Source organism: Carya illinoinensis, chromosome 3 (assembly GCF_018687715.1).
Source record: "Carya illinoinensis cultivar Pawnee chromosome 3, C.illinoinensisPawnee_v1, whole genome shotgun sequence".
Classification (NCBI taxonomy): Eukaryota; Viridiplantae; Streptophyta; class Magnoliopsida; order Fagales; family Juglandaceae; genus Carya; species Carya illinoinensis.
In genome coordinates this window covers 16,301,176-16,325,253 of record NC_056754.1, presented here as the reverse complement: position 1 = coordinate 16,325,253, position 24,078 = coordinate 16,301,176, and the positions used below count along the sequence as shown (strand labels likewise).

General features: G+C 34.5%; 2 protein-coding genes across 6 annotated transcripts; one reads left to right on the top strand and one right to left on the bottom strand.

Moving 5' to 3' along the window:
• The first annotated feature begins 7,541 nt into the window (after positions 1–7,541).
• Positions 7,542–11,932, top strand: LOC122304043 (succinate--CoA ligase [ADP-forming] subunit beta, mitochondrial-like). 3 transcript variants are annotated; one of them, XR_006240901.1, is made up of 6 exons: positions 7,542–7,737; positions 7,877–7,927; positions 8,041–8,084; positions 9,179–9,289; positions 9,910–10,021; positions 11,732–11,932. XR_006240901.1 is itself a non-coding variant. In XM_043116074.1 (4 exons), the coding sequence occupies exons 2-4, from the start codon at positions 9,191–9,193 to the stop codon at positions 11,770–11,772; spliced, it is 252 nt and encodes an 83-aa protein (XP_042972008.1). In that variant the 5' UTR covers positions 7,549–7,737; positions 9,179–9,190; the 3' UTR covers positions 11,773–11,932. The 3 variants fall into 3 exon arrangements, 2 of the variants coding, with proteins under 2 accessions (XP_042972008.1, XP_042972007.1); XM_043116074.1 differs by lacking the exons at positions 7,877–7,927; positions 8,041–8,084 and having other exon boundaries at positions 7,549–7,737; XM_043116073.1 differs by lacking the exons at positions 7,542–7,737; positions 7,877–7,927 and having other exon boundaries at positions 7,942–8,084.
• An 828-nt stretch (positions 11,933–12,760) lies between these two features.
• Positions 12,761–22,703, bottom strand: LOC122303486 (probable cinnamyl alcohol dehydrogenase 9). 3 transcript variants are annotated; one of them, XM_043115284.1, is made up of 5 exons: positions 22,549–22,703; positions 21,644–21,757; positions 14,122–14,635; positions 13,653–13,806; positions 12,761–13,241 (listed from the first exon to the last, which is right to left on the bottom strand). In XM_043115284.1, the coding sequence occupies exons 1-5, from the start codon at positions 22,644–22,646 to the stop codon at positions 13,042–13,044; spliced, it is 1,080 nt and encodes a 359-aa protein (XP_042971218.1). In that variant the 5' UTR covers positions 22,647–22,703; the 3' UTR covers positions 12,761–13,041. The 3 variants fall into 3 exon arrangements, with proteins under 3 accessions (XP_042971218.1, XP_042971219.1, XP_042971220.1); XM_043115285.1 differs by lacking the exon at positions 22,549–22,703 and adding an exon at positions 22,366–22,403; XM_043115286.1 differs by lacking the exon at positions 22,549–22,703 and adding an exon at positions 21,885–21,914.
• Between the last annotated feature and the right edge of the window lie 1,375 nt (positions 22,704–24,078).

Here is a 24,078-nt window from a genome sequence, read left to right as displayed (position 1 = left end):
CTTGCTCGCATATTTTCAGTTAATCGGAACTTGATCAAAGTAGGCCACAAATACGAATAAACCAAACTGGAGTTAACCTGTTCTTATCTTATTTTTTTACGAACCACGGGTAAAACCTGTCGAAAATCTCCACTGAAAACAACAACCTTCTCACCAAATGTTACATCTGAATCATTGATGTCTCGTAGCATTTTATCTAATGCTTTTATGTGTTATTTTCTTGTCATTGGAGTCTCATCCCAAATTATTAATTTTGCTGCACGCAGTAAGTTTGCCAGTGCACTTTGTTTGTTGACACAGCATATGCTTCTTTCGTCAGTATCAAGTGGAAGTTTAAAACGTGAGTGTGTTGTTTGACCTCCCGAAAGAATAGATGCAATAACGCTTGATGAAGCAGTTGCAAGTGTTACTAATTTTCTTGATCGTACTGTTGCGAGAAGTGCTTTGTACATGAATGTTTACCCTGTCCCACTTGGCCCATCCACAGAGAATGCAGCACTTTGGTTTGCAAATACTTTTTCTAGCACTGCATTATAGACATGTTGTTGTTCGCTATTAAGAGATTGTGATGCGGCAATATCCTCTTCTAGAATTTCAATAGCCAATTCATCATTGATTTCTCTAAATTGAAATTCTTTTTTATCGAAGCAAATGTCGTTATCAAGAAGATGGTAGGAATTAATATCTTTCCTCATTGATTCAATTGTAAAAGAGATTGACCTCAATACTTGGGTTCTTACATTTGATATAGAATCTTCTGTTGATTTGAAATCAACTGACATATCTTACTCAAAACGTTCCCAAAGTTTTATCAGATTGGTTGGATCACAATAAACCAATATTGTTGCAAATAACCGTCTCAAACTGGATGTCATTTGATATAGAGATGTTTCGTGTAAACAATCTTCTAAGCTACTGTCTCTCTGTAGCAACCCATGCATTATTGTTGCCTCGCGAAATGTTGGGGCCATAACACCATCAACTGTCCTAAGATCTTCAAACGACAAAGGTCCTCTTACATGGTTTAGCAATATCCGTAAATAATACCTCTCACATTCAAATGGATTTGCTGTAGCAATACGACCTATAATGGGTTTTTTTTCCCCGAGGAGTCCAAACATAATATTCTGGAAATTTTTTATACAGTAATCTCTTTGCATTCTCGTCTACTCAATTTAATACAAAGAACTCTATTAACATCAATTTTCTAGAACAATCTAAGTTGATAACATTGATTAGACCGTCATTTACTCGGAAAGTCACTGGGTGTTGATACTCCAGATGTAAATGTAAACTATACACTGCTAGGTACATTTCATTAATAGTAAAGCCATATATATCCTCCACATAGTTTCGGGGGTAGCAATCCATCGGGTCAATTGGAATTGTTGGATTTTATTAATTTGTTGATTTTTTTTTTTGTTCAGAAATCAAGTTGAAAGCAACACGATCATGTCCTTTATAAATGTATTTATAAAAATATTTGATTGCTTTTATTGTAGAACAAATCTTGACATTAATGTGACAGTCAAATATTGCAAGCAGATGTGGATTATATGGAACAACTCAACGATTATCTAAATTTTGGCCTCTGACTTTAACAGATATTCCATTGTTTGAACGACTATATATTGGAAAGCAATCATTTCTAACGGTTGTAGCAGATGCGTACTTCTTTGGATAATTACTTTTGCAATAACAATTTTTTTTTTATGCAAACATTTGATGGGTTCAAGACTTCACATGATCCATCAATCATATGCTTTATAACAACATTATGTAAGTGCAAGTTTATATTTTTATTAGGTATCTCTATTGATACGATCTCGTCAAAAGATTCAGGTGCATAGACCTTCCAATCCTTCTGTAAGATAATTAAAAAATGTGCATGTGGAATATCTCTCTTTTGATGCACAATAACATAGACATATGCTGAGACTTTACCAAATATTTTTCTATTGAATAATTGATCATTTAATTCTTCTACTTTTACACAAAAGACTCGAGCAACCAAATCAGGTCGATTCTTACTCTCTTCATGCAGATTTAGTTCATTTGTAATTTCTTTCCAGTTTGGATTACACGTCATTGTTAAAAAAATATCTAGTTTGTCATAATACTGAACTAAAGCCATTGCTTCCATATATCTTTTTCTCATATCTCTTGGACCTCCAATAAATGATGAAGGCAGTATAATCTATTTTTCAATATTAGAGGCGTTTGTTTTCTCAAGCATAATTATATCAACAATACCTTCATATAACTCTGATCGAATATATTGTTGCTTCTTCCTAAAATAATCTAATCTTGACGTCTCGATTTTAACATACATATCTACTACAAATTATTGCAATAGTCAACTAGAAAGTAGCAAAATTAATCTGACATTTTTTCTGATTTTTAATTTGTAGCAATAATATTCACGGCATTAAACAACTGGATCCTTCCTTTTTCTGTTTAATGCTACAAAAGTTGAATGTGAATGAAACGTTACTAAGTTGGATGTGGATACTAAATCAAATTTTTAAATATTAATACTGCAATCTAACCTCGTTGTTCTTTTGCAAATAATTCTTCTGCAGTCACTGATTGTTGAGGATTTATTGATCGGTTTGTTTCATTATATGTAGATCTGCTTTCTCTACTAACCTTTCAATCCCTTGATGCCAAACAACATCGCCAAATGGAAATAACAACATATATTGCAATAGATCATAACACTCAAAATAGTACTGAACTATATGACTTCCACTAGAATGGTTAAAGACAAAAATGTCACATCCTCTTAATTGATCTTCATCATTAGTTTTTACCCATATTGCTGCAATTTGTGAAGATGTGGGGGTATTGAATACACATTGATCTAGGCCAGCATCTGATCTTATATGAATTATTCAATTTTTTAAATCTGAAAAATCACCAAGGGAGCCAAAAAAAAAAAAAGAATACTGATTGATGCGAAGAATATCGTTGAGTTGAGTTAGAATTGATGGATCCATTCTGTTTGAATCAGAAATGTGATTTTCTAATTTATGTTCCGTATCATAGAAATACAACTGGAGATAAGAAGGATGACCATTTGAAGGAAGCAAATCATTAATATAGTGATAGATCTGTTCCTGAGTTCTGAAAGTATAGTTTCCTCTATTTCTCCTACAAAGATCTTTATCAAATTTCACTCCAAAGGATGTAAAAGAGAACCTGTTATTATAAGTTCGAATGTATGTCCTAAAATGTGTAGATTCATCTGTGTTGGAGGTAAACAATGCATAAAGCTGATCAGGAACATCATTTGTATCTAAATAAATTGTTCCATCAGCACAGTAGAAGCCAGTTATTTCATGGTGAAATCGCTTTACTTTACAATGTATGCAGCTGGGTACTAATGGCAGAGAATATGCTTCAGATGGCATTACCTTCAACAATTGTCGAAATTTGGTAGAACTGTGATGTGACTGACCTATTTGGTTAAAAGATGAAAATAAGGCAACAGACGCAAGCTCATCATATTGTTTGAATTATCTAAGTAAGGACATTATTGGTACAGTAGCAAGATATGATGACTGAATTAAAAAAATCAACTAATTTTATATTTGTTTCTTACCCCTACAAGGTGTTGGCATAGTTGTATCATAGCTCGACTCCTCTCGAACTACATATGGATCCTATTTGTATAATATATTCCCAAATCTCAGAGGAAAAGAATAGAATAATGGTTGAATAAGAAATATTGAAAAATGATTAGAGGAGAACCTGTTGGATAAAGAGTTAATTAGAAGATTCTGAGACATTGTTTATGGATGAATTTGTCTATGAATTAATGACACAGACTTCAACATCAGGAATAACACATACTTCATGAGACAAATCCTCTTCAACGATATCAATATGAACATCAGAATTTTGTTGTCTCTTTGATACTCTTTGAACAAGACTAAAGTCTTGAATGTTGTTTGTATATTAGACATCATTGTTTGAATATTGAGCAATTGACATAGTCGTTTGATCACCAACAAATGTATTGAAATCATTTATACGATTCGAATTCCTTTTGGGTGTTTTTTGTTTAGCATATCTTTCTCTTTGTTTTCTACGAATCTCTTCCTTTTTCTCTTCTGGTAAATCTCCATACAAGATTCTTTTTGCAGGTTGTTTTCCATGATCTTAAAAAAATAGTTTACAAACTTAAATTGTACAGAAATTTATATTTTTGTTTGTAAATTTTTTTAAAAAATTATTTATAGAATCTTATCACATCTCATTATGTTAATAAAGGAAGTGATTGTTTCAACTGTTGGATACTGTTCTACACAAGCAAGATGAAAGAAATAAATAACAATTATTTCCTATGCTCAATTATATAAATAATCAAATGATAAAATACTATGAAATTGGAATATAACAAAAGCATATTTCAATATCACATACAAAAAATGTTTTAGAAACTATTTGTCAAACTTAATTCCCTGTTCCAAACGACTATCAACTATTTCTCTACTAATTATTTTAAAATATTTCTCTACTAATTTTTTATTTGGATGTTATGATTTTTTAGTTTTTTATTGTTAATTTTTAGAGAAAAATGGATGATTTGAGTCTTGAGAAAATAAATCAATTAATGTGGCATATGATTTCTATCAATCGGTTTTTTATTATACCTAGATCCTTTAAATTTACACATTTTTATTTTTATTTTTAATTAGTATCATTTAAAATTTTGGGACAGAAGAGAGTTATTGCAACAAAGAGAATGTGAAACTTTTAGAGAGAGAGAGAGAGTGTGTGTGTGTGTGTGTGAAACTTGATTGAATGTACTCCAACTGGAGTCTTCAACAATGCAGGGGGCTTAGATTGTGTGCTAAATTGCTAATTTTTAAATATGAGAATAACAGTTATTTTCAAACAATCTCAGTTCACTGGAACAACAATTCAGTATAAAAGAGAAATGCAACAACCAGCCTACATTTGGCATGTCCCATATAATGATGAGGATTTTATAATGAGGTTTTGGTTTGGGAGTATTATTGCCTACCTACGGATAGGAAGTTAATGGTTTTATAAATACTATGTGATGATGTCTTGGAGTCAACTAAGATAAGAGCAGATATTGACATGTGTGAAGATTCAGAAGTCGAATTAGATTATGACACAAAAGTAACCAATCCTCATGAAAATGGGCCTAGAAGGGTCCACCCTTGATATTCCAAAACTTTTGCTTGCAAGAGCAGAGAAGCTATGGAGATTATTGTAGAAACCCACAACACAAAGTCAGTGAGACAGATTGACAGTAATTTGTCCTTCCAATGAGTTATAACTCAAGTTTAAACTTTGAAACTTGATCAAGTGACCAACTTTCGAGGGGATTCGATCATTGAAGAAGTTAATTGCAACGTTGAGGGATCGAAGGAAAGAGAGATTTCCAATGTAGGGTGATATGGTGCCAACCAATTTCTTGTCTTTTAGGTCCAAACCAATGACTCTTTGGTGTTTGTTGCCACAGGTGATCCCAAGCCAGTGGCAGAAATGGAAATATTCATTCCAATCAGCAAGGACACTAAGGGGGTCCTCTATATGGGACTTGAATTCGAGCAGTGCAAGTTTGTCAGTCTCGTTTGAAAAAGTGGTAGCCGTGGAAACTTTTGGAACTGACAAGGAAAGAAACAAGAGAAGGATTTCACAGAAGGTTATTGACAAGTATTGCCTTAAACTCATAATAGAACGCCCCATGTAGAAGGAAGAAAGTTGCTCCCACAAAGTAAAGCTGAAGTGGGTAGATAACTCTTAACATGTATATCTATATGTTAGGGTGTGTGCCTATATATATAGGGAACAAATTACGTAACAACATTTTGGTGGAACTTCTCTTATATTTATTACGTACATATAAGATTTAAGGTATATTGTGAACTTTCTATCTTTGTTATCTGATGTCGTTTAATTAGTTTGAGTTTTAACTCGAGATTACCTTGCTTCTGTTCTGAATCCCAAATAGGTCTATCATTTAGTGCACTAATTAAAGTTGTTGGAACACTATTATGGCAGAAATGTAAACATATATATATGTATGATGGTGACATAAGAAACAGAAGTAGCACTAATTAAAGTTGCTGGAACACTATTATGGCATAAATGAAAACATATATATATATATATATATATATATGATGATGGTGACATAAGAAACAAAAGTAGAAAACAGTACTCTTAATGATAAAAGAGAAATTTGTTTTGCCCAAGAAATATTGAGAACAAGCACATCAGTAGGAAAATATCACTACCATTAAGAAATAAATCTGTTTTGAGTTTCAAAAGCAACGATAATTTCCAGAAAAGAGAGTGCCTATTAGGTAATTAATTAATTCTCGCGCGGTACCATTTTAGTGGTTCATGCATGCTTATGAATCAACTAACATCTATTATTTGATGAAACAATGTAAGATAATCCACTTAATATTTTTGTTTCTTTTTCTCTTGGTACTCACGCAACTACACATAATTAGATTATATGGCTTTTGAATTCGTTGAAATGGTTTAGAGTCTTAATTCAGAAGCAATCACCTTTTAATATTACATACTATATATAATTGCTTTGATCACTAACCTCGGTTAAATGTAAAAGATCAGGTAGAAAGCATTTTGATAACAGTATCATTGGTGCCATCAACTACTACGAATTATAGAGCTCGTAAAGTTCTCAATCATAAATTCAGGTTACTTCTAGAGACCACTGAAATGAAGTGGTGGTAAGAGTTGCGACAAATGGGAGCAATCGAATATTATGATTTGCCATCCAGGGTTTATTCATGTACACATTGTCATCAGTCTTATTTTTTCTCTACCATATACAACATATACTATATGTAATATTATTTTCTCTATATAGGTAAAATGCTAAATAAATTTTAATAATCATTTTTTTTTGTTGCCTATAGTTTTATTTTTATTTACAGTTTGCTGTAATTTTAATGTATTTTAAAAATATAGACATAAAAATTTTACAAATATTTGGATTGTTGGATCATGAAGATATTAAAGTTTATAGTTGTGTAAAATTGAAACTAAAACAATAATTTCTTTGGAATGAATACAATAATAATCATTAAAATTAGATTCTAGCTTGCAAATAATAATTATTGAAAATATAAATAAAATTCTTTTTTTGATCAAAAAAGTGTGTTAAAAATTATGATAATTAAAATAAAAATGTATTTATTTGATTATAAGATAAAATATAACTAGTGGATTTGTGAAATATGATAAAAAAAAAATATTCTAATGGAATAATAAAAAAGTTAAAAATAAATAAAAATTTATTATTATATAAAACTTAAATGAATAATATAATGTGGCGTTAGGATTTTAACAAGATATGTAAAGGAAAAAAATGATATTATATGAAATTTGAGTAATGGGTACCAACTAAACAAGTGTAAAGCTTCAAATTGGTCGTTTTCAATGGGCAATTTATTCTTTACAGCTTGCATGATGGTGACGGTGGTAGGGATATTTTTCCCAAATCGGTTTTACGCCACATAAATTCATCTCCTCTTCAATTCTGATTCTCCTTCCTCTCCCTCCTGACCTCTCGCTCACTCTCTCTCTCTAAATCAACTTCATCTTCCGTCTAGATCTCTCTTTTTGTCCCTCTGTTTAAATGGTCTCGACAGCAGACTGCAGTTCTTTCTCTTAACCCATTTTCGGCCCTCCATTTTTTATCTTGAGGAGTTAAGAATCAAGGTAAAAACCCTAACTTATTTTACATCTCTTTCTTTCTCTCCCGCTTGGAAGCTCTCTGTTTTTTTTTCTTGTTTTTTGCAAACAACATCATATCTATATGTGTTCATTTAGATCTTTTAGTTTTCATTTTATTTTTTAGATCATGGAGCTTCTTATGTTAAACATGGTTTTCGGAGGCAACTGGAAATGCGTACATCTCTCCCCTTTTACCATTTATTATCCTTGTGCAATCCTTTTTGTTCGTTTGTATTTCTTCCTTTGGTGAAAAGCTTATTGCGCTATGATTTCCATGTCTCGGCATAGAACTGTTGGGTTCGCAAAGGTGGTGCTTTTACTGGAGATGTTAGGTATGTGTAGATCTCATTTATCATCTCTGTTTTGACGCATTGATTGGCAGATTGCTATGTATAACTTTTTCATTTTGAATATCCATGTATGGCAAATGTTAAGAGTGTAGTGATTAATCATTGTTGTTGTTTGTGTTATTGAATGAGCTAAATATAAATGAATTTTCCCTATTGGAGTTTAGTTTTCACGTTTCATTAATAAAGCTTGACTATTAGATTATGGGTTTCTGTTTCATGCACTTGTCCAAAAGAGGGAAAAAGAAAAATTATAGAAAGATGAAAAGATATAAGGCGGTGTCTTTTGTAAGTGCGAGACTCTATTTTATTTAATGAGGTTTCAGATTTTTTTTATGAGTTTCTTGTATAAATATAAATATCTTCTTATTATTGCTTGACTATAGGGATTAGGTTTTATTTGTTTTAGAGATTTTGTTGCCTTTTAAATGATTTTATTTTATTTTGTGTGCTTGAAGTATGTTATCCATATTTGCATATATTACTGGCTTTTTAGTTCATGACTGGAGCAATATAAACTGCGAAGTACATTTTAATTTGTGTTTGAAGATTCTTCCTACAAATTTATGTGAGAATTAGTCCAAATGACAGTACTGATTCCCGCATAGACCAAACGGAATCTGATTATGCTTATTTTGTTTTATATTTGGCATGTAGATATTTAAGTTTCTTTTGATCATCACTGAGCACATCTTTAATATTTATGTTAACTGATCTTTGTTGTCAATTAGGATTAACCAAGCATGTTATGACTCGAAGGGTTAAGGTCTTCCTTACTGATAAAAAAAAGGGCCAAAGATTTCCCTTAGGATCTTAACATAGTGAAGAAAATTTCTCCTTTAAATTTATTTTGGAGTATTGCTTTTTCTTTCATGCATATTCTCGGCAAACAAACTGAACGTAATTCTGGTGCACGGACGGCAAGTTGCAGTCTTTGTCTACATTTTCGTGATAGATTAATTTTGATGAGAAATATGTGGAACTTTGTGCTGGTTCAGCCATGTAAATTTCATTGAGTTATTAATTTTTTGAAAATGTTGATTGGATATGGCGATTAACTAATTTTTTTGGCGTCATAGGGGGCTGAATTGATGAGCAAATATGGGATCGATGTTCCAAAAGGCGTTGCAGTTTTTTCTGGTGATTATGTGAAAAAGGCAATTCGGGATGTATTTCCCAATCAAAGTGAGGTAATTGGGAGTAATTCAATGAGTATAAATCCTGTGTGCTTGGGAAATATCTTTTTCCTGTACTCTCTCTTGTATACTTCACATTTTTTAGAAGGCAATTACTTATAACTATGAGAACATTGAGGACATTGAGAACATTGAGGCAATTACTCTCTCTTGTACCTAAATGTGGCTACTGAGAACATCGAGGAAATGATGAAATTATAACTATCTCCTATAATATATTATTCGTTTTTACCTATAAAAAAGTATATTATTCTTTTTAGAAGAAAATGGAAGTTATGCAATGTAGTTGTATTAGTCCCAAATAAGGTCTTTGTTCATTCTGTTTTGAATGATAAAAAGACTGAAATTTAAAATATTTTCCCTTCTCTTTTTATACATCTTTTCAGCACCATCATCAGGAAAGAGAGGAATGCTAACTTTTATTTTTGGAAAAATATAGTTGCAAGCACAATTGTCCACTAATCTGTGCACCAATATAATGTGATTGGTCAAAAAGTAGATTTTATTGAAAACAATGTTAATTTAAATTTTAAGTATGAATAAATCAGTGTTGGTACACAGATTAGTGCGCGACTAAGCTTATATGTAGCAAAACTCTTTATTTTTTGGGACAGTTGGTGGTCAAAAGCCAAATTTTGGCTGGTGGGAGAGGCTTGGGAACATTCAAAAGTGGTCTCAAGGGTGGAGTTCATATTGTTAAGGCTGATCAGGTTGAAGAGATAGACGGTACTGAGATTATTTCTATCTTTCCTAATGAATATTGTGATTAATTTGTGTGTAATTTCATTTATTGGCAATTTGCTCCTCTGGTAGGCATGTAGTATTCTATTTGCAATCTTGTAATTACGGTGCATGTCTCTTATTAGGATTTGTTTGGACATAATGAAATCATATTATTGCAAAATCAAATCTGAAGTTATTTGGATTGGTTTGGTTTGGGTTCATGTTTCAAATATTCACACTTTTAGTTATTATAGACATATGTTTTTCCATGACTCCTAGCAAATTTGAGCAACTAAATTGCTCAGAGCGAAGAAACCTGGCTTAAAGGGTCAACATGGCTATCCTATTTGATCCCCAGCTAAGGCAAAATATGGGGTGGGGTGGGGGGTCATGCTGGGACTTCCCCAATTTATGGTGATCTATATTATTGCTTTGTTTCATGTGTTGGTAGGCAAATATTTTTCTTACTAAAACTGTTCAGTTGATATTTATTTTGATGTAGCTAAGTTCTTGATCAGTCCTAGACCTTGAGTATACTAAACCAAACCAACCTATTTGCAAGACTTAAAAAAAGAAACCATCTAAAAAACTTTTGATAGTTTTTTCTCCAGTTTAATACATTTGTGCTTGCATTGTTTGAATCTATGCCTAATTATAATATACCTATTAGAATGTAAAAGCAAAATAATAGGTGGGTTTGGTATTTTGGATTTGTGTTTTTATGGAATTATCCAACCCTTTCAATTCTAATTTGCTAAATAATATTGTTGATAATAGTGCTATTTTCATGATTCTACAATTTATCACTATAGGATGGACCACTTCTCCAAGTACTTTCTGACTTTTTATTACCTTAGTTTTTGAGCTTGATTTTCTGATTATTTCTGTTACATTTTTCTTCTTATTATTGCTTGACTATAGGGATTAGGTTTTATATGTTTTGAGTTTTTTTTTTATAAGTTTTTTAATAACTTATATGGATCTGTAAGTTTTATGATATTAGTTGTTTCATTTTGTAGAAATATGAACAAACATGTGTAATGCATAGATAAATTATATATAATAGAAACACACAAAAGGCAGTAAGACTGACCTTTTTAATGTACCTTCAAACCTTTGCACCACTGCACTGCTTCACCACACCTGATTTGAGATAGACAGAGCACGGATAAATTTTTTGGATTGAGTTTTGTGATAGGTTTTTTAACAAATTTTATGAATTTCATGGTTTCATGGTATCAGTTACTTCATTTATTAGAAATATGAACAAACATATGTAATTCATAGATAGACTTATACTATAAACACATAAAAGAAAGTTAAACTCACTTTTAATCTTCCTTGAAATCGTAGCACCAATGCACTGAAAGTAATAGAAGGTATCAGTCACTTTTCAAACGTTAGCACCACTGCACTGAAAGTAATAAAAGGGTTTTCTTAAACCTCATTCAATGCCTCTTGGGTTCCTACGAAACATGTCTCTTGGTATTCAAACTTTGAATATGACTATTGCACTGCTTGGCCATTCGGCTGCCTCATCAAGTGATTAAAAATTACTAATTTCTCCCTGACTACACACACGAACATAAAAAGTAACTTATTGTAAATTATAAGTTATACTACATATTATAAAAACTTATTATAAATTTCTATTACATGTGATTAAAATTTATCTCTACATATTTATAACTTATATTTTCTCTCTGATTGCAGCTTCCATTTCAATGCATGGAAAATATTCACAAATTCAATAGCTGGCACACATACAAAAGGAAAAAAATAAGAGGAAATGGGACTGTTGTTTTTTCAAATTGTAACTTATTATAATGTTTTATTATTATAATGTATAAGAAAAGACAATACTATCCCTGCCTAGACTCAACTTATATAATTTGGCACTGTTTTTCTTCAAAATTTTGAGTTACTATATAATGGAATTCAAACATACAACACAAATGACCACTAATAGGTATATTTATAATTTGGCACTGTTTTTCTTACAAATTCAAAGTTATTAGATAATAGAATTCTAACAGACACAATATAAATAGTCACAAACGGTGACTTAACTGCTATTTAACGGGAACATTAAAACTCACGGTAAAACAAGATTTTTCGTTAAAATCAACAAATTCCATTTCATAGACACTTTTTATATATAAAAGATATATATATATATATATATCAATTTTGAAGATTAATTTTCTCATTTCAAAGAAATTATTTCAAAATCTTAAAGGCTCTTCGGCTCCCTTTGCGACTGGGAAGAAGTGCTCATTAATTAAGCCAATTGAGAAAATTAATCTTCAAAATTGATAATGCCTGTTGAATCTTCCAGTAGTCAAAGCCTAATTGTCTATCGCTTTTGTGTTAGTTCTCTTACGGTAATGGGATAAGGGCGTGTTACAATCGTACCATTAGGCATGAGGAAAACATTTGCAACCACGAGTACTGCTTGTCATCCAACAAAATAGCAGTAAGATCCGGCCGGAAAACACTAAATTTTCCCAATACCCGATTCTTACAAATCCAGAGGATAATTGAGGTTGGAGATACAAAGTTTTCCAGGATCGATATGTTTCGAATTTTACCCCATGCTACAATCGAGAATATTAGCAGTCAAGAGTGTCTATCATCAGCGCGTCATTCCCTCCTACAACCACTACACTTTTGCCACCTTGGTTGGTGACCAATCATCAGGATAAGCGATGAACAGAACATTAATGGCATAAGATGTTTACATTCAGCTGTTAAACAGTGGTTATAAAATACGAAAGATCAAAGCAGACCACAGCAGTTATGGTAAACGTTGTAGATTAACACCAAAACATAGAATGTGAATGCGAAAAGGGGAATAGATGCCATATAGCATAGAGAAAGTTCAATGGCAGATGCTACATGTCCAACTCAATAGTATTCTATATGTTTGCCCTCAAAGTTCCATTAGATCACAGATCCTAAACTTATTCTGATATCCGCACCTCAGTTCACGGGTGTCTAGCAGCCAAGGCACACCGACTAATCTACTGTGACAAGGAGTTTGCCACATCAATAACAAATCGGTACCTCACATCAGATTTGGCAAGCCTTTCCATTGCCATGTTAACATTTTCCATTCTGATCAGCTCAATGTCCGCAGTAATACCATGCTCTGCACAGAAATCTAGCATCTCTTGTGTCTCTTTCATCCCCCCTACATCACTTCCTCCAACAAGTTTACGCCCTGTAAGTATAACATAGTTAGAAATTGTATTGACCTAAGGTAGGGTCAATCCAAAATAAGGAATGATCCATTTTGAAGTCGTCATTGGTGAAGAGGACCCAACAAACTCCTGCAAAAGGCTTCCCCTTGAATAGTTACATTCACATGCACTATCTATGACCAATCATATCTTAAAAAAGACTAATTCATTAAATACAAGAGGAATTGAAATAGTAAGGACTAAACCAAAATCAAATGACACAAGTATATGTGTAGATCTAGAATCCTGCGTCACTTTTATTTTCTATTTACTAGATAGCACCTAAAAATGGGGTTTTTGATCTAAAAACTAGGACCCAGTGGGCATTTGGATTCTCGTTTTTTTTTAAGAGACTCATTAGTGCTCTGCCAAGAAGGCTTATTGTGGCTTACCCAAAACTAAAGGAAAGATAGGCAGCTCTAGGGGCTTATCAGGCAAACCGAGAGTGACTAGCTTCCCATTCAACTTCAGTAGACCAAGAAGCGGAGCCAGAGCGTGAACTGCAGACACAGTGTCAATGATGTAATCCATAGTACCCATAGCCACCTGCAAAGTGGAAGCACAAAATAACAGGGTATTTAGACTAACTGATTTCCATGAAATTTGTTTCTGATATGCCGATTATTGTGGAACAATGAGATTATCATGTTCACATAAATTTGCAGACTAACTTTAAATGCAGCCCTAAGTTATAGCAACACTTGATCTAAATAACTGAAAACTGGGATCACTCACCAATGTTGGGCTACCCCCTTGTGTAGCCGTTACTCTCAATCAAGGGGGTAGCCCTTCCTCTTGATCCAAATTTAAAAGAACCGAGATATATTTTCATTTCCATAACTGTTTTCAAGCTACATGTACCTTCATTTTTGCAGGGTCACTAGAAACAAGAAAAGCATCAGCCCCCAGTCTGTTGATTGCCTCATCCTCTTTTTTTGGGGAGGTACTAATGACAGTAACTCTCAACCCAAAGGCCTTGCCAAATTTCACTGCAACATGACCAAGCCCACCAAGTCCTGCAACACCCAAATGCTTGCCAGGCTCAGTCATCCCATAATATTTCATAGGGCTGTATACTGTGATCCCAGCACACAGAAGTGGAGCACCAGCATCAGGGGGTAAATTATCAGGAAAGCGTAGAACATAGCATTCCTCAACAACCACAGCATCAGAATAACCGCCATAAGTTATTGTCCCATCATGATAGAGGGAGTTATAGGTAAATATCACTTGAGGACAGTAATTCTCCAAGTCCTGTTGGCAACTGTCACATTTCTTGCAGGAGCCCACAAGGACCCCAACTCCAACTCGGTCACCCACTTTGAATTTCTTCACATTCTTCCCAGTTTTGGTCACAACACCAACAATTTCATGCCTGAAAAAGAACAATCACCTACATCATCTATATAAGTTCCTACATGTTTCTTCTATTAACTCCATCAAGATGGCTCTCAATAGCAAACAAAACATAATTCCAAAGATACAAATGTTCAATCGATAGCTTAGCCAACTCTAAAAAAACAGTAACACTATTGAGCAAAAACAACTGATTCACTTTCAAGATTTCGCATTCAAGAGAGCCATATAATGGATACTGGATAAATATGCCAAATCCAATTAAGTAGAGTAATAGCTTTTTTGGGTTGAATTGAGTAGGACATATGGCATCCAAATTATATTTTGACTGAAATAATGGGAAAGTATGTTATCCATTCCTAGTTTAAATTAACTATTTGGGAAGAACAGATAGATCATACATGTCCATCAAACAATAGGGTTGAAAAAGAATCTTTTCCATTTTTTATCTAGACATATGCATAGAACATTCCCTCAGTTATAGTTGGCTTAGTACAAAAATCAGTGGAAATGGAGATAAAATCAGTAGGACATATGATACCTGATGGGTTCCAGTTATTTGGAGATAAAGGAAATGGAAAATAGTGATACTGAAGAAGGTTTCATGCAAGGGATTGACAACTAAAAAAGAAACTGAAGGTCAGGCTGAAGTAACTCAGGTGCAAAACCAAGTGTAACAAATCACAGTAAATATAACCTAGCATAAGTAACCAATGGTAACCTTTAATCACAGAAGACAATATACATACATACATACATACATACATACACACACACACACAGGTGTGTGTGCGTGTGTATTGATGACCAGGGAATATCCTCAGCACGAAATCCTTGAGCAAAAAGAAATACCTCTCAAATGCTGTCAGTTGTCAAGTTTTGAGTCAAAATTGTCAAATACATGAGTTGACAATTTAACCTAGCATAAGTAACCAATGGTAACCTTTAATCACAGAAGACAATATACATACATACATACACGTGTGTGAGCGTGTGTATTGATGACCAGGGAATATCCTCAGCACGAAATCCTTGAGCAAAAAGAACTACCTCTCAAATGCTGTCAGTTGTCAAGTTTTGAGTCAAAATTGTCAAATACATGAGTTGTATCCAACTTCAAACCTTAGCACTGTAGCATCCAAAGCGTCTACAGGATTTATCAGGCAGCAGAGAACATGTTCCAATAATTTTCCAAATGAAAAAATTTCCAGATGCATAGAGCAACACATGCAAGCAGTACCACTTGCTTATTCAAAACAGGAGTCTGCAGACGCCTATATAGACCTTACAGCAGTTCTATCATGGTCTCAAGGCTAAAGCATTAAGAACTTAAATATCCACAAGCAATAGTGCTACTAGTGCACAAAAGGGGCTTAGGCAATTTGACATATGGTCAAAACGGTTATTTAAATGTGTTTTCTACCTTCAAACCAGCTCAGGGTTATACATAAAGACCTCAAAGAATATACTTCCAAGCAGTGAAGCATATATATTCCAGCAAATCATATGGAACTAAACAGATGAAAACGCAGTTAAACAACTGATGAAGGGTTTCGGTGGGCAATCTAAGAGAAATAACTTAAAAGTTTTGCTTTTCTGAATTTGGTTGATGCATGATAATGAAAGCTGATGGCAAGAATCACATTCAAATATTTTCTCTCCGTACATTCAAATATTTTCTCTTCGTACATTCATCATTCAATGAGGATTTTCTGAGGTTGATTAGAATGTGCAGGATATTATTTGGTAAGATTAGTTATTGAATCAAAAGCATTCGCTCTGATGAAGGAGGGAAGCTCGGTGCTCATTACGGAGAAGCTGGAGGGTAATGAAGGAGCTAAGAGTTGGGAAAGCTGTGGTGCAATAGTTCATCAAAGCCTTGGAGGAAAGCTTGAGAAGTGGGATGAAGAAGCTGTATGCGACGAAAAGGGAGGGTGACAAAAGATTTATGGCACAAAGGTGCTCAAATGCCCGAGGAAGATTTATGGTGCTAGTGGAATATGGAGGAGGTGGAAGACATAACTTTATCTCCATCCCTGAAGATGTGGAATGGAGGGGTTGGAGGAAAATGGTTGATGCGCTGGGAGAGATTTCCTTGGAAGAAAAAAGTGCAATTTATAGGCGATGAGGTTGCTTGTAGAGGTTGCCGAAGGTGAGGCCTAGTATGCAGTCTTGATCATATAGGGAGGCAGTGGAGTAGTGGGAACATAACAGAAGTGGAGTTACAAGCAGAAGGACAATTAGTAGTAATGGCAGAAAACAAACGCGGTGCCTTTGCTTGCAGGCACAGTATGTACGCAGAAGGAAGGAAGTAGTGGCAGGTCCTTTGTTGGCTTGTCAAAGAATGGCGTGCATGGTACTTAACTACAAATGCAAGACTAGTTGATGGCACTGCAGGAGCAAGTTTGTTTACTAATACAGTGTGTTGAGGAGGAACTGAGGTGGGCCTGGGGTAGGATCATGAGAGGGACAATTGGCAGGGGCATGGGCTTGGACTAGGAGGGAGGACGAAGCCTATGGGTCAATTGGCCAAGGGTGAAGCAGAGCCCTGTGTTGGCCTATTGACTACAAAGGGCAATGGGCCAAAGCTCGCGAGGCCCTTCAAGGGTAAAGGCAAAGTTCTATCAACCCATGTGGAGAGCTAGAGTGGGAGGCAATGTTGGCCCATCCATTGGCAAGAGGCAACAGGGGGGAGACCTCGAAGAAGACCTCGACCTTGACCGAGAAGTTGTCAATGGTGAGCCAGTAGGTGGAAACGACGATGCTAATGTTGCTGGCAAAAGTTGCCACATATAATGTCATTGGAGATAACATTGTTGTCACAGAGGCGAGTGTCGATTCTCAACCCAATCATGGATAGACAATGCCGATGGACAGAGGGGTTGAGCCTCCTCTCGAGATTCTTCCGGTAATAGCGTCGGGGACTGTTTTACAACCTCTGGAAGTAGCCTGAGTTCTCTTTTCAGAGACACAAAGTGACTAGTGGGAAGGTTTGGGTTTGTCACAGATGCTAGTTGTTGCAAATGACTCCTCTGAAGGGGATGGAAGGTCTATTTGCCTTGTGGAAGATCTTGATGTATTGTTGAAGACACATTGGACATCTAGAAATGAGATGGACATTTTGGGGGGGTGTATTTAATACCTCTAAAATACCTATTGCCAGACTAGGCTAGTGTCTTTGATTGAGTGATGCATAAGGTAAAGGAGATCCAGCACTTTGTTGGAATTGAGTGTGAGGGTTTTGAGGAAAAATTCATGTCTTTACTAACACCCATTGGAGTTGGACATGGCCAGTTAAAGAAGTTAGATTCTAAAAAACAACGGGAGCTAAAGAGGCTGACATGGTCTCTAAATTATGAGGGCAGTTCTTCATTTAGAGAATGAGCTAAAGGGAGGAGGTCAGCTCTATTTTTATGAAGCCCAAGATTGTATTTTGGAATGTTTGAGGGCTCAATAAAGCAAATAAACGCCTTCGGATGAAAAACATGCTTCCAGAGAGGAAGGTGGACATAATGTGCTTATAGGAAACCAAGCTAAAATTTATCCCCAAAAGAGTTGTTTGAAGTTTATGCAGTTGCACTCATGTGGATTGGGTTTATCTTGCTTCTGACGGGGACTCAAGAGGTGTTTTGGTGATGTGGGATATAAAAGTAGTGAAGAAGATGGAGGAATATATTAGGGAGTATATTGTGGCATGTTCCTTTAGAAATGTTGATGATAATTATTTATGGGCTTTTGCTGGTATTTACGAACCGAATATTGATAGTAGTAGAAGAATGTTATTGGAACAACTTGCTCGAATTTATAGTTGGTGGAATTTACCACGGTGCATAGGTGGTGATTTTAACGTTATAAGGTTTCATAGTGAATGCTCTGGTGATAGTAGATTATGACCAGCAATGACAGAATTTTTGGAGTGTATTTTTGACTTGGGTTTGATGGATATTCCTCTCATGGTTGGGGCTTATATGTGGTTCAATAATCATATGTGGTTGAGATTGAACAGATTTTTAGTTTCATCAGAGTGGGAAACTCATTATCTAGAGCTTTGTCAAAAGTGGCAACCTCGTCTATGCTCGGATCATTTACCATTATTAGATCAATATTTCAACAGTGAGATTCTCAGTATTGGTAAATGGCAGCCCAAATGGTTTTTTTAACAGCTCTAGAGGCCCAAGATAAGGAGATTTTTTGTCTTCACTCCTATTTGTTCTTGTCATGGAAGCACTTAGTAAAATGATTCTAGCCTTGGTGAACAGTGGCTTTTTCGAGGGATTCTCAATGGGTAATCCTAATAGGAGCACGATTACCCTATCTCATTTATTGTTTGCAAATGATACACTAATTTTTTGTGAGGTAGAACAAAACCAAATTAGTACATTGAGGACATTATTACTTCGTTTTGAAACGGCATCCAGGTTAAAAGTGAACTTCGATAGATTAGAATTGGTGCCAGTGAGCAATGTTCATAACATCCAGTAGTTGGCTAGTATCCTTGGACGTAAACCTCTCTTCCCATGAATTACCTTGGTCTTCCTTTGGGGGAAATGCAAGATCTATATATATTCCCAATTCTAGCAAGTGTGGCAAACCGTATTAAGAAGCTATACAGTGATTTTCTTTGTAATGGGATAGGAGAAGAATTCAAGTGTCATCTAGTCAAGTGAGATAATGTATGCTCTCCAGTCTCTTCGGGTGGATTGGGTATTAGAAATTTGAGGATTTGCAATCGAGCCTTACTTGAGGAGTGGTTGTGGAGATATAATATGGAATCGGAAACCCTATGGAAGTCAAGGGTTGATTGCAAAAATATGGAGGCATGTTAAGGGGAGGGGAGGGGAGAGAGAGGGAGGGTGCACTAGGGAGGTTCACGGGGTTTTTGGAGTGGGAATCTGGAAACACATTCAAAGAGGGTGGGGGATCTTTAATCGGCACACTAAACTGGTGTTGGGCGATGGATCTAGAATAAAGTTCTGGACAGATTTGTGGTGTGAAGATCAAGCCCTAAAGGATTTATTCCCATCAATTTTTAGGATTACATGAGAGAAAGATGTCTTAGTGGCTAATTGCACGGAGTTATCTGGGGCCCTAATCCAATGGAATGTGAGTTTCACTAGAGTTGCCCAAGATTGGGAAGTTGGCAGCATTGAAGAGTTCTTTGACCTTCTATACAATATGATACTGAGAACCCAAGGAGTAGATAAGATGTGGTGGATACCCATTGGTAAAGGTACATTCTCAATCCGTTCTTTCTATAAGTCACTCACACAACCACAAAATACACAATTCCCTTGGAGAAAGATACAGAGAAACAAGGTGCCTTCCAAAGCGGTATTTTTTGTATGGACAATAGCATTAGGCAAGATTTAGACAACGGATAATTTACAAAGACGTAAGGTGATCATACTAGATTGGTGTTGTATGTGTCGGAAAAATGGTGAAACTGTGGATCATTTAATAGAATGGAGTTAGCTTGGGTTATGCCTACCACAGTGCCAAAGCTCATGGCCAACTGGATAAATCTACAAGGTCTCCAAGAAATCTTAGCGGTGTGGAAAATGGTCACCCAATTTGCATCATGTGGTGACTATGAAAAAAGCGAAATAAGCAGAAATTTGAAGACAAGGAGCGCTCAATGAAAGAACTTAGATTATTTTCATGATTTTCTTGTTTATATTACTTCTCTCTAAATCGGTGTGACCTTTTGTTTATCATCTTGTGTACTTGAGTTATGCCTATTCATATCAATATAATCGTTTTTACTTGTATAAAAAAGAAAAGAATCAAATCATATTCTGCATAAAATAGGCATTAGTGTAGAGCTACTTTCCAGGAACATTTCATTTCAGCAAAAGAAAGGTAAGGAGTTCTGGGTTTTACTTTATGAGATATCAAAAGTCTCTTATGCGCTGTTTGAAGGGGGGCTTGACGACAATAAGAACTCTAATCAAGCGATTTATAAGTGGCTTAAAAGAAAATGATGGATAGGTTGGCTAATCATGATTTGGAAAATGCAACTTCGAACAAATTTCCTTAACACAACCCATGTAGACATTTCTGGGAGGAGGTTTTAAAATTTTACGATATTAGCATTGAATCTAAGCAACTATTGATTACTACACATCTATTAACAATAGGTTGGATTGCCAAGAATTTTTTGGATTAAAAGAGTTGCAACTAAACGCAACAAACTCTTTTTTTTTTCTTTTCTTTTTTTTTTTTTTGTTTGGGGGGGGGGGGGGGGGGGGGGGAAGAAAAAGTACAAGCACATAGACAAGGTTTTTTCCACACACCAACACTCTTTGTACCTATTCAAAGGGAAATTTAATATGACATGCATTATATCCATGATAAGTGAGTATATGTGGTGAATGAGATTTCATGTTCCTTGGGAGGGAAAAATTCTTACTCTTTATAATGAATCTAAGGGACTCCAATTGTACAATTGGCTAATCCTTTTTGAGTATGTCCCAATTGAAGCTAGGGCCTTAGTTGGAGAGTTACAACATGAAGATTGAACATCTTTATGATACTAGCCGATTTATCCTCTTCTAAGACATATTGGCTGTACTGAAAATTTGGAGAAAGTACACTTTGAACATTCAAACTATTAGGAGTTGTACACTTTAGACACCAAATAACCAAAACTGAGACACTGCACCTTTAAACTAAAAAAACAGAAATGCTACCTTGCACCCTAGTTGAATTAAGGTCATTGTTATGAGAGAAAAATAAGTGACAGTGACACAATTTTGAAGGTCAGATATTATTGAAGAGTACACAGTGTTGGTTTTGTAGTTCGGAGTCACAATGTGTCAGTAGTGCTCATTTTTGTCCAAAGCACAAATTTCTTATAATTTGAGAGTTGAAAGTATATTTATCCTGAAAATTTTGTCACACATACCATGACAGAAATTTTCCACCAGAGTCGAGCATACTGGAAAGTAACATACAACGCGTCCCCCGCATTGTTAATTCACAAATATCTTAACAAAATTCACATATTATCGTGAGATTAGAATCATACCCGGGAACAACAGGAAACCTCGTGAAGCCCCAGTCATTCTTAACAATATGCAAGTCAGAGTGGCAAACCCCGCAGTAAAGTATCTTTATCGTGACATCCTCTTCACCATTTTCCCTGCCAAAGTATAGTAAGCAACAGCTTAAGTAATTGGAAATACTGGCATTACCACTCAGTCCATCCGATCTTCATCCACCACAAAACTACCAAGAAGCGTTAGTAATAATGTGCAAAGTCAAGTTACCACTCTTTTCGGGCAGAAACCCAGAATCCTGATCCGTTTGTAAGATCATAGGAACAAACTTAAAAATAAATAAATAAATAAAATAAAAAACGAAAATATCTCACCATCCCCAAGAACATCAATTATTCAGAGCGGTGCTGTCATTTTAAGAAAAACAAGGGTTATTCACGTAATTAACTTTTTTCGTTTGTTTTATTCGCTCTTTGTTTTATTCGCTCTGTACTTATTCGGAACTGCTTGACTACAATACCGCTCCTACCTAAGTCATGTTTGGGACCAGCACGAAAGATAAATATGCCAAAATCCGCCAACATTAGCACAGAATCAGCAAGAGGTCACAATAATATAATACCGTGTAACCCATTCTTTGATGATGAGGCAGATATATCACCTTATTCTATTAATATTTTTTTATGACAAATCAAAGGCATGCAAAGGGCATTTCCTGCAAAATAATATATAGCCAAATCCAAATACGTACTGAGAAACGCATGAACATGTCATGAATGGCAAATGGTTAGAGCCCCAGGAAAGCTAGAATATCTTATGGCCGAAGATGAAATGTCCACCTGTTTTTCCTTTTCCTTTACGCTTCATTGGTAAACGAACGAGAAATGAAAAATGAAATAATAACGAAGAAGAATAAGAAGAAGAAAGCCTTTACCTTCTGGAGAAATGAAATGGAGAAAGAACCCCAGAAGAATCTCTGGCAGCCCAACCAAAAGCCTTTTGTGGGTGTTCTTCTTCTGGCGACTTCGCCATTCTCTCAACACGGTCGATATGGCACTCAGCTTACCTATAAATAAGCAAGCGAAGAGTCTAGAAAATTTTAGTTCTTTTTATTTTAATATAATTATTGTGAGGAGGAAAAAAAAATTTATGTTCTCCTAACTAATCACAGTCTGTTATGGTTCTCCGTCCTCAAAATGGAATATTATTGAAGTCATTCGTACAGAACATAGAAATATTACGTGGCCATACTCAGAAATTATCTAATAATTATTTATTATTTTTGTGCGTGAGTAATTACACACTGCTGGAAGGAGTGGTAAATCCGGAAAATGAAAAACAGATTGGGAAGAAAGTAACCGAGGATTTGGTTTGGCTTTGTTTAGACGCAAGAAGTAAGCTTGATAACGTGGGACTTCGTTTTAATGTTGATATTAATTTGGCTAAAAGCGCGTGGCTTGATTGATATTATTTTTAATTTTTAAAATAGAGGTTTGAAATTCAAAACTCCCTCCTTAAATGTATAAAAATAAAAAATGTTGATATCAATTTGGAAACTCTTTTTTTTTTTTTTTAATTTTTGGTAATTTCTTGATTGATTATTTGGTTCAGTAAACTGAATTTTGTGTCACATAATGTGAATACAGTCTGACAAATAAAAATGACGACAAAGAATTAATTAGTGTCCATCTTCATCTGCATTGGTGGCGGAGATTGGTGACAGTTGGAAATATTAATGTGGTTTTTAAGGCTCAGTGCTACCCACCTTACAACGCATTTAGGAACAGTAAGGGTGTTGGGTACTCGTATAAACTGCTGAATGTCAATTATAAAACTTTTATTATTAAGGATAAATAATTTGTACAAATTTTAAATAAATAAGTTATACGTAAGTCTTTGTAAAATTGTAGATCTCATTTTAAAAATAAAATCTGAAAATTAAATAAAATATTTTTAAAATATTATTTTTTAATATTATTATTATTTTAAAATTTAAAAAAATTGAATTGAAATTTGAAAAAATTTAATTATTTATTATATTTTATATAAAAATTTAAAAAAATTATAATTATAAAATGAGTTAAGTTGAAAATATTTTTCAATCTAAACTGTCTCTAAAAATGATACGGATCCTTATAAAAGAAAAATCTAAAAGAAAAATCTGATAATAACATGTATTTGACAATACGAGAAATACTTAAAAGGAGGTGGTTGAATTACCAAACCAATAATTAAACCACCATTTATGGATACTTCTGACTACACATATCTCTTAACATTAATCGCTGCATTACTCGTTATACTCTTTTTTTGAAAAATATACGTCACCCGTGGTCACCAGCAGAACTACGTTGATGCTAGAGGGAGCCATGGCCCCCCTACCCTCTAAAAAAAAAAAATTAAAAAAAAAAAACCTAATAATTATTTTTCAAATTTAAATAAAACTTCTTAATAAATAATATTA